We start from the raw sequence: 14815 nt of genomic DNA on the forward strand, positions 1-14815 counted from the left end.
ATTATTTTTTAATGTTTACTTACTGAAAACATTTTCCTGAAACAGATTGAGTAGTAAATTGTGTTGATGCCGTGAGGCTACCAGTGAGGTAAAATGTTAGCATTCCCATTCATCACTCTGACGTGGATCAATGATCAAGATTAGATTATCTCATTCATTCATTACGTCTCTGAAAACTGGATACCAAGAGTTTTCTTTTCTATGTTTTGATGCTTTTCACTGTGAAGCATTTCTGTTTATGGGAACAGGAACAGTTTTGGCTCTTTCCAGGTATTACTGACTGATTTATAGGTCCATTTTGTGGCAATTTGTGGGCTGTAGTTATGAGAGAAAATCCAACACCGCCATCTAGTGTACAACTGAAGGAATTGAATACTACTAAGTAAGTAATTTTCTCACTGGAAACCTTTTCCAAACACAAACTTTAACGTGTCTGGTCTTTAAACTTTGGTTGTTGTTTTTTTGTTTGTTTTTTTAAGTATTGTCCATTATTTAGCTCCATACATTTTCCAATCATGTCTCACCAGTTTGTTTACTGGCTAAAATGGTTTCATCTTTATTGAGGCAGGATGTTTCTTGGAGTGGGAACTGGAATTTTATTTGTAAAGGTAATGTAACTCATATTTTAAAAAAAGTTTCTTAGCCTCCAAATTGATCAAACTGAGCTCTGAACTTTGATTCTTTTACTTGCTTTTATTATATTGTGTGAGATGAAGCATGCAGTTCGTTTTTTTCCCCGCACTCCAGAACATTTGGAGTATCCAACGCTGGGAAAACAACTTCAACCAGACTTTTTATGGATTCTTTTTGTTTTGTACAAAGAGACAAAGAAACTAAATAATAATTCTTTCACTTTTAATCCACTTCAGACAGGAAAACGTGAAGTTTAACATGCAGACACTTATATTGTGACAGTGATACAAACACAAATGTCTAATTCAAGCTCTTCTATGATTACATTTACATTTAAAACAAAAATGGCTCACAGGCCCGGACGGATTGTGAGGTAAAGACACCTGAAGAGACACTAAAACAATGAATAAATCTAATTCTGTTTACATTTCTACTCGTTCTCATGCGTTTGTTTCTCATTGTGTCCATTCAAATCCACTTTACAGCTCATTTGATTTGCATCTTTGTTTTCAGATCCTCTTTATTAATCATTTGCATCTGTTTTAGTTATTTTGCATGCTTCAAGTTTGACTAGTGCGTTTGTTTTCTTCTTCTTATTCTTTAGATTCTGTTGGATTTTTGTGCATTTTTGCCACCATTAAGTTTTTTCATTGCGTTTGGATGAAATTTGTTATTGTTTCATATTCATTATATGCCTCTTTTTCACTGTTGTTGTCTATTTGGGGTCAGGTTAAACATATTTAGTGTTCTTTGGCTGACAGAACTTTCTAAATATATTCTCAGCTTTTAGTTTTTTCAGATTTTATCATATTATAATAAAATTCAATTCATTTTAATGGTATTTTATGTGACAAATCAACATTAAAAGCTTTATCTAAAAAAAAGCCCAGCAACCTAAAATTAAGCAAATAAAATAGCCAGATTTTTTTTCAAAATGGATATTTATTATAGATCCAAAACTAGAGATTTTTACGAAGGCATATTACGGTTGTATTTTAAAAAACAAACAAAAAAAGGAGTAAATTTTCATAAACATTCTTCAAAAAACCAAAAAACAGAGGAAACTTTTCAGTTTGAAAAGTTTAAAATTTGCTAGAAAAAAATTCAGAAATTCTGAGATTACTCAAAATTTCAGAGGTTTTGTTTTGGAAACGTGCTCCTCCTTTTTTCCTTCTTCGAATACAACATTGTAGATTTTTCATGTCTGCTGTACTTAAAGCATCTAACTTTCTGTTTCTTTTTGGCTTGATTAAACATATTTATTTTCAGTGATAAGAACAGGATTTGGGTGATTTTTTTTCCCAAAATATTTGCTATATTTAGTCAAGTTCAATAAATTAAATTAGGAATGCATCGATACAAAAGTTTGGGCTGATATTGATATCCGATATCAATATTTCTTTTGTGGTTGATAACTGATAGTATTTACATTTCACTTTTGTTCCGACACCTTTGAAAAAAAACTCCCAACCAGAAATGGATAAAAGATAAATGTTGGTTGTTTATTACTCAGACCGATACCAATATGTTAAAAAAAAAAAGACTGATATTGGCCGATACTGATGTTGAGGTGGGTTTATCATGCATTACTAAATTAAATTAAAGCTAATTTGGTCGTCTTTTCAGTAAAAGTCTGTGGGTAAACATGGTTTGTTATAAAACAGAAACACTTTGTGTTTTACTTTACATTCTCCATTGTAATAAAATTAATTCCTTAATCATTTTACCCTTTTTACAAATTAAAAGTCTCCGTCTGCATCTATCAGCCAAATTTGTATAATTTTTTAAATGCAGATGGGGGCCACACAAAATGACGGCACTTTGAACACCCGTAAGTCAAAAACAATCACATTTATCTCCCTTCACTCTGCAGTGTGAAAGCAGCCTAAGCTAACTCCTCTATCTTGCTCTATTCTTCCGTTGGATCGAGGAGGCAGGTTTGAGCGATTGCCATGGTAACGGTGTAGGGGTCGCAGTTAGCTGCAGGGCGGCGGTCCTCAAAGTAGCCCCGCTTGTCCTTGCCCACCTGCCGCGGGATGCGGATGCTGGCGCCGCGGTTGGCCACGCCAGCGGAGAAGTCGTTGATGCTGGAGGTTTCGTGCAGACCGGTGAGGCGCCGCATGTTGTCCTTTCCGCCGCGCGGGTCGTACACCTCGATGTGCTGCTTGTGCTTTTTGCCCAGCTTCTCAATGGCCAGCTCAATGTACCTGTCAGGAGAGGGAGAGAAGAAAGAGCTCGACTCATTATTTTTAAGTCGGAATTGAAGATGTTTGCGCTTTTAAAAGGGGTTCATGCTAATTAAATTAAAATTCTGCATAGATCTAAAGTAATAACCTACTTTAAGCACATTTAAATAAAAAAATGTCTTGTGAAATAATCTGCCAATGGAACTAGAACTGGGTTGCTAGGTGACAGGTTGGGGTTGCTAGGTGACAGGCTGGGCTTGGCTGGGGTTGCTAGGTCACAGGCTGGGCTTGGCTGGGGTTGCTAGGTAACGGCTCAGTGAAATAGTCTACCAATGGAACTAGAACTTTTTCATTAATATTAAGGAATTATTGACAGAAAATCTCCTATTTCTTGCTGAAAAGCTATCTGTAAGTTAGATTTGTCTAATTTTAAGTGTACTAAGATATTTGCATTAGAAACTAGACTAAAAATAGTTTGTAAGATTTTGTGTTTTTACAGCTCTTTATAAGCAAATACACCACTTTAATCAATTCCAAACCCCACATGAACCCATTTTTGTTACAATGAAGGGATATTTAGCTTTATGATGAAGCAAATAAAAATCATGTATTTATAAATATCTACTCACTTCAGTCCTTCTTCTTCCCTCATCTGCTGGGTGCTGACGTTGGTGTGGCAGCCTGCGCCGTTCCAGTTGCCTGTTATCGGCTTGGGGTCCAGGGTGGCGACGACCCCAAAGTCTTCACACACACGATGCAGCAGGAAGCGCGCCACCCAAAGATGGTCACCCATCTCAATGCCTTCACAGGGACCCACCTGGAACTCCCACTGGACAGGGAGACAGTCATGTTACAGCAGGAGTGTCCAAAACAGTGAAAGTAGTGCCAAAAAACACCAACAACCTAAAATCTATTATTGTACATTCAAAACCTGAAGGGGATTTTTAGATTGGTGAATTAGGGCCTATGTAGATTTAAAAAACAAAACAAAAAAAAGTTTTTTTTTCCCACAAATTCAGAAATGCTCTGGGGAAAAAATTGGGAATTTTTCAGAGTTTGAAAAGTTAGAAATTTGCTAGAAAAAAAAATCTGAAATTTTCTCAAATTTTCTTTGAAAAAATGTCAAAAACATTTGTGAATTTGAACAGCTGAAAAATCTCAGACATTTTCTAGAAAAATGTCAAGAATGTTCACATTTTAGAAATTTTCTGAGTTTGAAAGTTTTTGTAGGTTTCTGAGCTTAATCTCAAAATTTCCGGGTTTTTGAGCTGGAAACTTTCTCCTCCTTTTTTCTTATGCACCGTCATAAATTTTGCACATTTTCAGTTTCTTTTGGGCTCGACTGAAAAAATGTATTTTCAGAAACAAGAACAGGATTTGGGTCACTTTCTTTTAAAACGTTTTCTATACTTAGTCAAGTTTAATAAATTAAATTAAACCTGATGTGGGGACGTCAAAGCCATCTTTTCAGTAAAAGTGTCTTGGTAAACATGGCTGCTTATAAAAACACAAACACGTTTTGTTCTTCTTTACATTTTCCATTGTAAGAAAATGATCTCAATAATAATTTTACCCTTATTACAAATTAACAGTCTCCATCTACATCAGTTGGTATCATTTTTGAATTGTAGCGGGAGGCCGCACAAAATCAATCCAAGGGCCACAAATGGCCCACGCGCTGCACTTTGGACACCCCTGAGTTAAAGGAACCATTTCGATGATTCAGTTTGGTTGTTTCTACAGGCTGCTGATCTACCTGAGACGGCATGACTTCAGCGTTGGTGCCGCAGATCTGGATGCCGGCGTAGAGGCAGGCTTTGTAGTGGCACTCCACCACGTCCCGTCCGTACGCGTGGTTCGCTCCGACGCCGCAGTAATACGGGCCTTAAGGTGGAGGAAAAACTAAATCTGTAAAACTAAAGTGGCTCAAAATGGAAAGATATTTATTTGGTTTATTTTTTCCTTTCTTGTAACATCGGGAATGTTGGAAAGTTTGTTTCTTTACCCGTAGAAAATCATGAGGTACCTGCTTTGACCGTTTCGTTTTAGACAGATGTGAATGTGAAACAAATCAGATGCACTGATTTTAAAAAATAACATAGTTCCAGAGTTGGGCAGTAACTAGTTACATTTACTTGAGTAACTTTTTAGAAAAAAAAATACTTTTAGGAGTACTTTTACTACGCTGTAGTTTGGGTAATTTTATTTTAAAGTATCTGTACTCTGTAATGTCTTAAGATTTTCTACCCACTGAATGACAAACAATAACTGTTTTAACCAAAACTCCACCAGACACAGACACACACCTGCAGTTTTATTTTAAGTTTCTGAAGTTTTTTACTAAAATAAACTGATTTGGGAAAATTTTATTTTGCCTGATTTAGTTATTTATATGAATTATCATCATTTTGGTCTTTAAAATAAATAAAAAATCCACTTAACTTTGTATTTTGGTCTGTCAGTTTATGTAAATTTTAAATATTAAATGATTGATAATTTGATCAGTTAGTACCTGAATAGACATTTCACCAAATACTTTCTATTTTTACTTATCCCTCTACTCACTTCTGTTTAATGTGCAAATTTTAAGCTTTTCTTTGTTCTTCAAAATAAAAGAGGAACTTTGACTTTATAATTTACTCTAACCATAAAATAAACACATTTTAACCTAAAACATGATGAAATCCCAGTAAAATAAATGTAAATTGTGAATATTTTTCCCTGCAGCTCTCTGGAGCGCTGCTTCACCTTGTGGTGCTGGGAACCCTTTTGAAGGCCAGCTGAACGGATGCCCGTCTACCCCCAGCAGGGTGTACTCCTGCTCCATGCCGAACCACAAGCAGTGATCCTTCACCTGCTGCATCACTTGGTTGCAGCTGTGGCGATGGTTGGTTTCTGGAGGAGAAGGAACCGAATGAAACGCAGCACAACTCGTTTCTCCAAATGTAAGCGGAGGTGGACGTACCGGCAGGAAGGCGGTTGTATTTGAGGACTTCACAGAGGACGAGTTTGTTGGGGTCAAGGGTGAAGGGATCCCTGAACATGCGGACTGGGATGAGGTACATGTCGCTGTTGGAGCCTTCGGCCTGGTAGGTGCTCGACCCGTCGAAGTTCCACTCTGGGATTTCTGATGAGGAGAGGAGAAAAGCGTTACGCCCCCATCACCCTGCTGCAGGGCAAAAAGCTGCTAGCGAACGATGACTAGCTTTGGTTTTAGCTGTTAAGCTGTCAACATAACGTGCTAAATCTTAAATGTACACCTGGTATATAAAAGTGCTTTGTACTAATTACCAACATCAAGATAACAAGGTCAAGAAAAAGCTTTAGGAGAAAACACATTGTGAGGGAGAGGGAAGCAGTTCAGCTATGCTAGCTTGACTATGACAACCTTAACATGTAGATGTGATGTGAAATTCTATGTGTTTAATGTCAGCTAAAAAATAAAATAAGGCGACATAAACACCAACTCTGACAGATCATCAATAGAGCAGGTATTTAAATGAGCTAATAAACTGCCACCGAGTTAGCCTAGCTAATAGCATTGGGAGCTAATCCAGCCTGAAAACATAAAACTGTAAGAGACTGAATGTTCTTTGTGTGGGAAACTTTTGAGTGTTTTTTTTGGTGTTGAATCCTGAAACGTAAAGTGGCGTTGCTGTCAGTTGCTATGGCAACAGAGAGCGAGAGAAAAAAGTGGTTTTCAGTTATTGTTCAAAGGTTTTCTGCATTATTTTCCCTTTGCTGTGGCACAGTGAACTGAATTAACAATCCCTACACCTCCAAGTTTCATATAGTTTTTCTACCACGGAAATCAAATCAAAACTGCTTCGATTTGATTGATAAAATAATATTTAGCCAAACTGTTATCCTGACAGCTCTAGAGTCAAAAACTATGGCGGACTGGATTTAGCCTCCGGACCTCGAGTTTCACACGCGTAGTGTAGCATGACCAAAAGGCTGGATTTGTAACATTCTCCACGGCGTTGACGTCACGGGAAAAAATAAAATCCTGCTATCTCATGTTCTGATCAACTGAGAAAGAAAAAAGAAAGAATGCTGCAGAAAGAATGCGTTCAGATTTACTGAAAAGAAAATATTAATCGGCTTCCCATCATACCATAAAATATGTGAGCTGCATTCCCACAGAATAAAAGCAAGGCTGTCTGACAGGCGCGGCAGAAAATTTTCTCATTAAACGTGACTTGAGTTTCCAGTAAAACGTGCAAAATGACAGGAGAAAATATTCTCTTACTTTATTAAGATGATGCCAAGTTTCTGTTTGTTTAACCTCTGATCAGATATAATCTAACTTCTTAGAGTGAGCTGGGAAAATTTAGGGTAATTTTAGAAATACATATATTTGACAAATATATATAATTTTTTTACACTATCAAATAAAATCAACAAATTAAAGTAAAAAAAGTAAAATTATATACTGTAAATTATTTTTTAAATCAAAATTTAAAAAATGTAAATAAATTATGAATTTCATATTGTAATAAATTTAATAATAGTTTTGGTTTTTTCCATACTAATTTTAATCTTTTTCTTTAGAGATCGTTTCCTGATTTATTTTATTATTTGTACTTTTTCTGATCAGTTACTTTTTTTATTTTTTACGATTATGATTTGATTTTATTATTTTTATTTTAATAATTTCTTCTAACTGTTCTAAATTAAACAATTATCAAGCTTTATAATTTAGAAAGATCAACATTGACAGTGTTTTTATATTATACGTTGTAATTACATTACATTATATATGTGAATTATTCATATTTTTGAGATATCTTTTTTAATATGCACATATGCTGTCATAACTTGCCTAATAATTTATTTAAATACATTTTTGTAATTGTAATAAATATCATATAATTATCGTACAGGAAGACCTTAATGAGTTAATTAATGTTTATCATTTTTATTTATCTTCATCACTTCCAGCCCGTATTTAACATATTTGCTTTTCTTAAAGAGGCTGTTTTATTAATAACATAACTTTATTTGTATGTTCACCTTCGATGCAGGTGGGTTCTGAGTCCAGGGTCCTGGTCTTGTTGCGCAGCCCCTCTCCGGTGCCGTCCACCCAGATGTAGGTGACCTGGCACTTCCCACCCTGGCCCAGGCCCATGTACTGCTGCCGGACCGCCTTGTTGAGCAGTGAGCTGCTGGACACAGACGCCATGGTTTCCTGCAGCCACAAACGTTTCACCAACACATTTTTACACCAATTCCTCCAATCAGCTTCTTTATTTCACAACATGGATCACACAAACACATGGATCATTTTTATTTTCATCAAATTAAATTAATCACAAACATATTTTTGCTTCCAATTCACTGAGAAACCCCTCCAGAGATATTTAAATAGACATATTCTTAATTTTTATGAGTAATTCTAAGCATAAAATTCAGCCAATTTGTGTCACTATAACCAAAAAAACGTTCAACAGACAGATCATTATAAAATGGTGCATATTTCTACAGAACAATTATACGTATTTTATGAAAATATAAATTAAAAAATCTGAAAAGTGTGGCATGCATTTGTATTCAACTTCATACAACCACATTTAGCTGCTGCTATGGTTTCTCCTGAAGATAATTGGATTTTATCAAGAGGAGTTAAAAGCAGCTTTTGTAAAGTATAAATCTAAAACAATTTTACAGGGGGGAAAACATGCAAACTAATCACAAAACAACATAAAATCTGACAGTTTATTAGCTTCAAGCCTCATTTTGGTCTAAAAAGACAAAGAACATATTTGTAAAATAAAAACTTTGGAAAATTATCCAGACAGAAAGAATCACATCTATAAAGTGCCAAACATTCACAGTCTCTAATTTTATTTATATTTTAAACAAAAATTGGATGTGGAAAATAATTTAACTTCTTCCTAATATTCAAAAGAAAACTGTTAATTTGCATTAAATCTGTCAGATCCTTATAAGTAGCTTTAAGTTTTGAGCCTGGAAGGCTTCCTTGTCATAATTTTTAGCAGTTTTTCTCAGATTTAGGTCAGGACTCTGGTGGGACGCCTCATAGTCCAATCAGGTCAAAATAAAGATGTTCACCCAACTAAAAGATTACCTTCAACATAAATCTGTGCAAGAAAAGTTTAGATTTTGAAATAAACAAGGTTTGTTTACTCAGAGTTTGAAACTGATTTTCTGTCTCAGAAGTTTAACTGAACAGGATTAAAAGCAACAGACAGTGAACACCAGCCTGTGGGCTCTAATATAAGTCAGTGTGTCATCAGCATATGTGAACATTTCCAATATATTACAAAATCAGGACAAACCCAACATTACGTTCATATATTGTGAAATTTATGTCTATGTTTCTCTTTTCCTCCAACTATTTACTAACTACTGAACTACATATTCAACAAAATTCCCAAATTTACATGTAAATCAAAGGTTCAAACCAAAAATTAGAAATTATTAATCCACCAGTAACCCTACTGAGCAGGAGTTTGGTTTCTATGTTACATTTATTCTAAAACACTTGCACTTACGGTATGGCAGGTGGTTCCAGGTATAGTCTCTGATGTACTTGTCGATCGAGAGAGTGTCGAGTCTGATCAGATCAAACCTGTTTAAGGTATTTAAACTTCCTGCAGGATGGCATTTCAGAGGCTCTTCGCAGGTGGAGGAGGAGTTACAGGCTTTTCATTGAGTGCCAATGAACCCATTTGGTTGTTTTCTTGGAAATCAAAGTCAGTCAGAGGTAAAACAAAATTATCTGATGCAACAAAAACACATATCTGTAATTCTGACTCCTACAAGCTGGAAAAGCAAACAAAAACTTCAAACTGATATCAGCTAAGTTAACTGATAAGAACAGCGGAGGAGACGATAAAACCCAGGAGAGACGAAAACGAGCACCAAACCTGTGAGGCCTTCTGCTGATGCCGAGCGACTGCTGTTTGCTGAGCTGAGAGTCTCGCAGCTCACTGAACACAATTAGAGCGCAGAAGCTGCTGGACGTTCAGTTTCCGTCAGATTAGCTGTGAAGAGAGACGAGGCGGACAGAAATCCAGCGACTCAGTCAGAAAAACGGCTGAAGTCACACGAGACGCCAGAGAGGTGGAGGTGCAGAAGGAAAAACCACATCAACGTGATAAAATCAACACCACTCAACACAGGCATTACAATTAATAACTGGGTGACTTTATACGTCCAAGTACAAATACATTCACACATTCTAGGGGTGCACTGACTGCAGTTTTCTGGACGATCGCTGATTCTGATCTTTTAAAAAGCTAAACCTGCCGATTCCGATTTTAGCCGACACCAATTTTTTTGTCTGAAATGTTGCTCAGTATAGCAAGAGAGTTGTTGAGTTGGCAACACTGGGGTCACTTTTGTTAATTGAAAACGTGCAGGCATAACTTGGTGGGCAGGTCTGTCAATCAAACCTTTCTCACCGGAGAGAAAAAGAGGACAGTGGTGGATTCTTAGACCTTTGCCAAGCTAGACAAGATCAGTGGATAAGAAAAGCTTCGTAGGTAAAAATCGGCCGATCACCAATCTCCCAAATTTAAGGAAATCAGCACTAATAAATTGGTGCGGCCCGAGTAAAAACCAAGCTGCTTTCTCATTGACTGGATTAAACAATCAACCAAAAACAACGGGGTGGTCTAAGAAAGAGAACTGGACACATGCTTGGTAAGTCTTCTGGAGCTATTTGGACACTGAAGCATCACCAGATTATTCACATGTGTGACCATCTGGAAAAAGAGCCAAACTATCACCGTTAGATGAAAGGGAGCTGGTTGGTAAGAAGGGGAGTCCATCAAGCACCACTAAAGAAAAGAAGAGCCCGTTCCTCCAAAATGGACACCTGCAAACTGGATAGACATTTGACAAGCCAAATGACTTTTAGAGAGATGTTTGATTCACACACCTACAAACAAACCAGACGTTGGGTGCAAATGAACTGGAGTTTGTTTAAAGTGGACTAAGCAGGTCTGATGTGAATGCACTCTATGAGTTATCCTGCATGTCTCAGTCAAAGAGACTGGAGTGGTTAGTTAACCCAGTTCATCCTGAAGAACGACTGGTGACTCGCTCATGTGATTTCCTGTCAGAAGAGATGCCATTTACTGTAATCCTGCTCTCTATGCTGCAGATAATTACAGCTTTATTAACCTGTGAGTCCCTCTCTGACTCACAGGGTCCTTAAATATTTCCTTTAGCATGTTAATTTGAATGTTTGTCAGAGAAAAGACACCAAGATTATAGACAGATTAAAATCCTATTTTCTCTTATTTTCAACTTTCTCATGTATTCAATAAAAGAAATTGAAACAGGTGGCATTTATACGGAGCCTGATGATCAAACACAATCTGATGTTTGTCCAAAAAGAATGAACAAAACACTTACAAAGCATCTGTCAGTCTAAGAATCACTGAACTAGAAATTAATCTTTGTTTGCATTTATGATGCACTATCATTCACCATTTGACCACAGACTGGACACAAATCTTCTTCCTAATCTTCAGGGTTATGAAAAAAATCTAAGTTTTTCCAGTTGAATTTTCTCCACACCTCGATATTTCTGAGCTTTTACCCTTCACAGAAACATTTCACCAAAATCATTTGTGATTCTGTTTCATCTACGTATTTTCTTGTACATAGTTATTATACTTAGGGTGTTTTAACACCTGGTAGTCCAGTAGATTCAGTTTGATTGGGAACAGAAACTGCAACATTTGATTCATTTTCAGACTGCATTGTGTCAAACAAACCAAACACATTGAAGAACCTGTTAACCTCCTCACTTGTGGTGGCGCTACACCAGGAACCACTGAAGGTAACAACACAAAAACCTCTGAAGAAGACACTGAGCACAACCTCCTTCCTCACAAAAACTAAACAAATGGAGGAGCGTCAATAGGACCAGTTTCTTTTTGTGTTTGGTAAAAGTCCACAAGGCATTCCTCCATTAGCGCGAGACGTTTGTGTTTGATTCAGAGGTTGGACCAAGTTGGTGTTATGCAAAATTCACTGAAGACTCAAGTCTTTATCCTCAAGTCCAAAGTCTGAAACTTTTAATTTCATGTCTTTTTTTAACAATGCTGCAATTTATTATATGTTAAATGTAAATAAAATTGCACCTCAATATTGCACAGTTCAGTCAAACTTAGCCCCAAGAATGATAATACTTTAAACTATAATTTTCCAAAATACAAAGGAAAATAGGTATTTGAAAATCCTGCGACTTTGCAAGTTCTCCAACTTAAAAATCATGGAGGGTTTGAAATTTTCACCTTGGGATCATGTCCACACAGATCTAAAATCTGGAAATGGAGGAGTGCATGTGCATAAATGGTAATATTTAATCATGTTCCAGGGTTTCCCCCAGAAAACTTGCTAAGCCCGGTGGTCGGGGCGTCGAGTCGGTCCACCGTATTTTTGAATTAAAACATGTTAAGTTGACAGGAAATGTAAAAGTATTACTGTGTAATTTATATGTTACGGGAAAAGCTCTCCAGTGAAATGCTATTTAAACCCACAACTAGTCTAAAAACAACCAATTTGCACTTCTGTTTAATCCAAATTAAGTCAGCGGCTCCATCAGGCCCCCAGGGGCCCCATAAATGCTAATCATTTAAAACACACCACAGATACATAAATGTAACATTTGTTTATTGAGATTATCAATGCTGTTAAATTTTATTCAATTGTTTAGGCATACATCCATTTAATTATTTTAAATTGTTTAACATTTAAAAACAATTTAATTTAAGGAGCTGGCATTTTAAGCTCCTTAAAACTTGCAGCATTTTAAGGAGCTGGCAAGTTTACTTTGTAAAACTTCAAAGAACAATATTCATAGTTAGATTGTTTCGCTACCATAGCAACAATCTGATGCTGTGAGTTTAATCTTTGAATTTACAAATACAAATGAGTAAATTGCAATTATAACTTATTGCTTTTTAGGCTGGCCAATTAAACTACTCCATTCTCCCATATTTCACTAAATCTAACACAGAAGCTGTTAGAGGTGCTGATATTTTTAACAACAAAAGGGGCCCCTAAGTCAGATTCTGCTCCAGCCCTCATACAGCCTTGGACCGGCCCTGCATGATGAGTTAAATCTGCTGCACTACGTAGAGATGCACAACAAATGGGAGATTTAATTCAATGCTGTTAATGTGGCTTTAGTAGCTCTTCCGTTTCGTGTCTGTTGAGTTTTTAATAAGCGTCACAAACTATTCTGGTTGGTCGAGTTTATGGGACGAGTTTCTCAGATCACCGTGCGGCTGCACCGCGCGTATTAACTCTAAGTAGACAACGCATTTGATATGGTTTGATGCATCGTGTAACGGGAAAAATAATAATAAAATTGTATAAAATCAGCGTGATGCGTGACTCCGAGGAGAGCGTTAAAGCTCCTCACCGGGCTGAACCTGCATGATCAGGTTAGCGCTGCTCGTTATCCACAGATGGTCCGGCCAACTGGGACCACAGACATAAACTTTACAGGGAAGACAGACACAGAGCCACACGCTGGGCAGCGTGTTGAGATGTAAACGACGCATATAATTGTTCGTTCACAAAGATAAATCATTCTCAACGCTCCACAACGCGCCTCTGAATTCACTACAAGTTATTCCTGCGGTTCACATGGAGCTGCGCAACCAGAGCTAACGCGGCGGGTTTTAAACTCTTACCTAGAGTTTCTCCAGAGGACCATAATTCCTCACAGTAGATTGATGTAAATATCCATACAGGTCAGCCTGAGTCCAGTTTGAGTGAAAGGAGGCGCGAGGCAAAGCGCAGAGGCGCCAGCTGTGTGATTAGTTCATGCACTGTTGGGTTTAAATGCATAAACTATAAACCTATCTAGTATAAACCTATCCTTAAGGAATAAATCTGCTCTGCTAGTGAAATGCTAAGAGCAAAAGAGATGCTTGCAGCCCGGCTTTTAAAGACAAACAACAAAAAACAACAACAACAAAAAAAGATTCAATTTTTTTTTTCTAGAAACGTAAACAAGCAACGTTTAGCCTGGCGGCGGGGCTAGTAAAGCATGGCGGGCCGCCAGGCTTATAATACACTGGGGGAAACCCTGATATTCTTTAATAATATTTATTTACAATCATGTTTCATTTATTCAGTATATTTCTAATTAACAGTTGGGCCCATTTGTATCAATTATTGTCTTTTTTACCTAAGATAAACCTCAGGGTCTGATAAAACTTTGGGTATAACATTGGCAGGATTATTTTTAGGATCTGAAGGTTGAGGCGTAACCAAGATCTGCTTTGGGTGAACCTGATTGGCTGCAGCCTCTCTGCACTGAAACATGAGTCATAAATCAGGTAAACCAGTTTCTATTCTCATAAAATAAAACTCAGACAGTCACTGTGACTGAGAGCAGAAATGGAGCAGAATCAGTTCGACCGAGAGACTATCTCCTGTTCAATCTGTCTGGATCTACTGAAGGATCCGGTGACGACTCGGTGTGGACACAGCTACTGTATGACCTGCATTAAAGGTCACTGGGATCAAGAGGATCAGAAACGAATCCACAGCTGCCCTCAGTGCAGAGAGACATTCATACCAAGGCCTGTTTTGAAGAAAAACACCATCCTAGCAGCTTTAGTGGAGCAGCTGAAGAAGACTGGACTCCAAGCTGCTCCTGCTGACCACCGTTATGCTGGACCTGAAGATGTGGCCTGTGATTCCTGCACTGGAAGAAAACTGAAAGCCATCAAGTCCTGTTTAGTCTGTCTGGCCTCTTTCTGTGAGAAACACCTTCAGCCTCATTATGATTCAGCTGCATTTAAGAAACACAAGCTGGTGGAGCCGTCCAAGAACCTCCAGGAGAACATCTGCTCTAAGCATGATAGGTTGTTGGAGGTCTTCTGCCGCACTGATCAGAAGTGTATCTGTCTCATCTGTTGAATGGATGAACATAGAGACCATGAAACAGTGCCAGGTGCAGCAGAAAGGACTGAGAGGCAGAGAGAGCTGGAGGAGAG

At 37.4% G+C, this 14815-nt stretch overlaps 2 protein-coding genes across 2 annotated transcripts; one reads left to right on the top strand and one right to left on the bottom strand.

The window, feature by feature from the left end:
- Positions 1 to 2304: 2304 nt before the first annotated feature.
- Positions 2305 to 10312, bottom strand: LOC103155550 (glutamine synthetase-like). Its single transcript, XM_007577268.2, has 8 exons — positions 9713 to 10312; positions 9338 to 9525; positions 7836 to 8010; positions 5785 to 5946; positions 5568 to 5714; positions 4576 to 4703; positions 3449 to 3648; positions 2305 to 2840 (listed from the first exon to the last, which is right to left on the bottom strand). Exons 3-8 carry the CDS (start codon positions 8002 to 8004, stop codon positions 2543 to 2545), a joined length of 1104 nt encoding a protein of 367 aa, XP_007577330.1. The 5' UTR covers positions 8005 to 8010; positions 9338 to 9525; positions 9713 to 10312; the 3' UTR covers positions 2305 to 2542.
- Positions 10313 to 14213: 3901 nt separating this feature from the next.
- LOC103155557 (E3 ubiquitin/ISG15 ligase TRIM25-like) lies at positions 14214 to 14809 on the top strand. Its single transcript, XM_016663653.1, has one exon. The coding sequence runs from the start codon at positions 14214 to 14216 to the stop codon at positions 14736 to 14738; it is 525 nt and encodes a 174-aa protein (XP_016519139.1). The 3' UTR covers positions 14739 to 14809.
- The last annotated feature ends 6 nt before the right edge of the window (positions 14810 to 14815 follow it).

Source organism: Poecilia formosa, unplaced genomic scaffold, assembly GCF_000485575.1.
Source record: "Poecilia formosa unplaced genomic scaffold, Poecilia_formosa-5.1.2 Scaffold435, whole genome shotgun sequence".
In the NCBI taxonomy this organism is placed as follows: Eukaryota; Metazoa; Chordata; class Actinopteri; order Cyprinodontiformes; family Poeciliidae; genus Poecilia; species Poecilia formosa.

What these genes read in the sequence shown, in the direction of transcription:
- LOC103155550 (XM_007577268.2), bottom strand. Translation starts at nt 8,004, where the DNA reads ATGGCGTCTGTGTCCAGCAGCTCACTGCTCAACAAGGCGGTCCGGCAG. An exon ending in ATACAACCGCCTTCCTGCCG is followed by an intron (nt 5,715 to 5,784) that starts GTACGTCCACCT and finishes CTTCTCCTCCAG; the next exon opens with AAACCAACCATCGCCACAGC. An exon ending in AGGGAAGAAGAAGGACTGAA is followed by an intron (nt 2,841 to 3,448) that starts GTGAGTAGATAT and finishes CTCTCCTGACAG; the next exon opens with GTACATTGAGCTGGCCATTG.
- LOC103155557 (XM_016663653.1), top strand. Translation starts at nt 14,214, where the DNA reads ATGGAGCAGAATCAGTTCGACCGAGAGACTATCTCCTGTTCAATCTGT.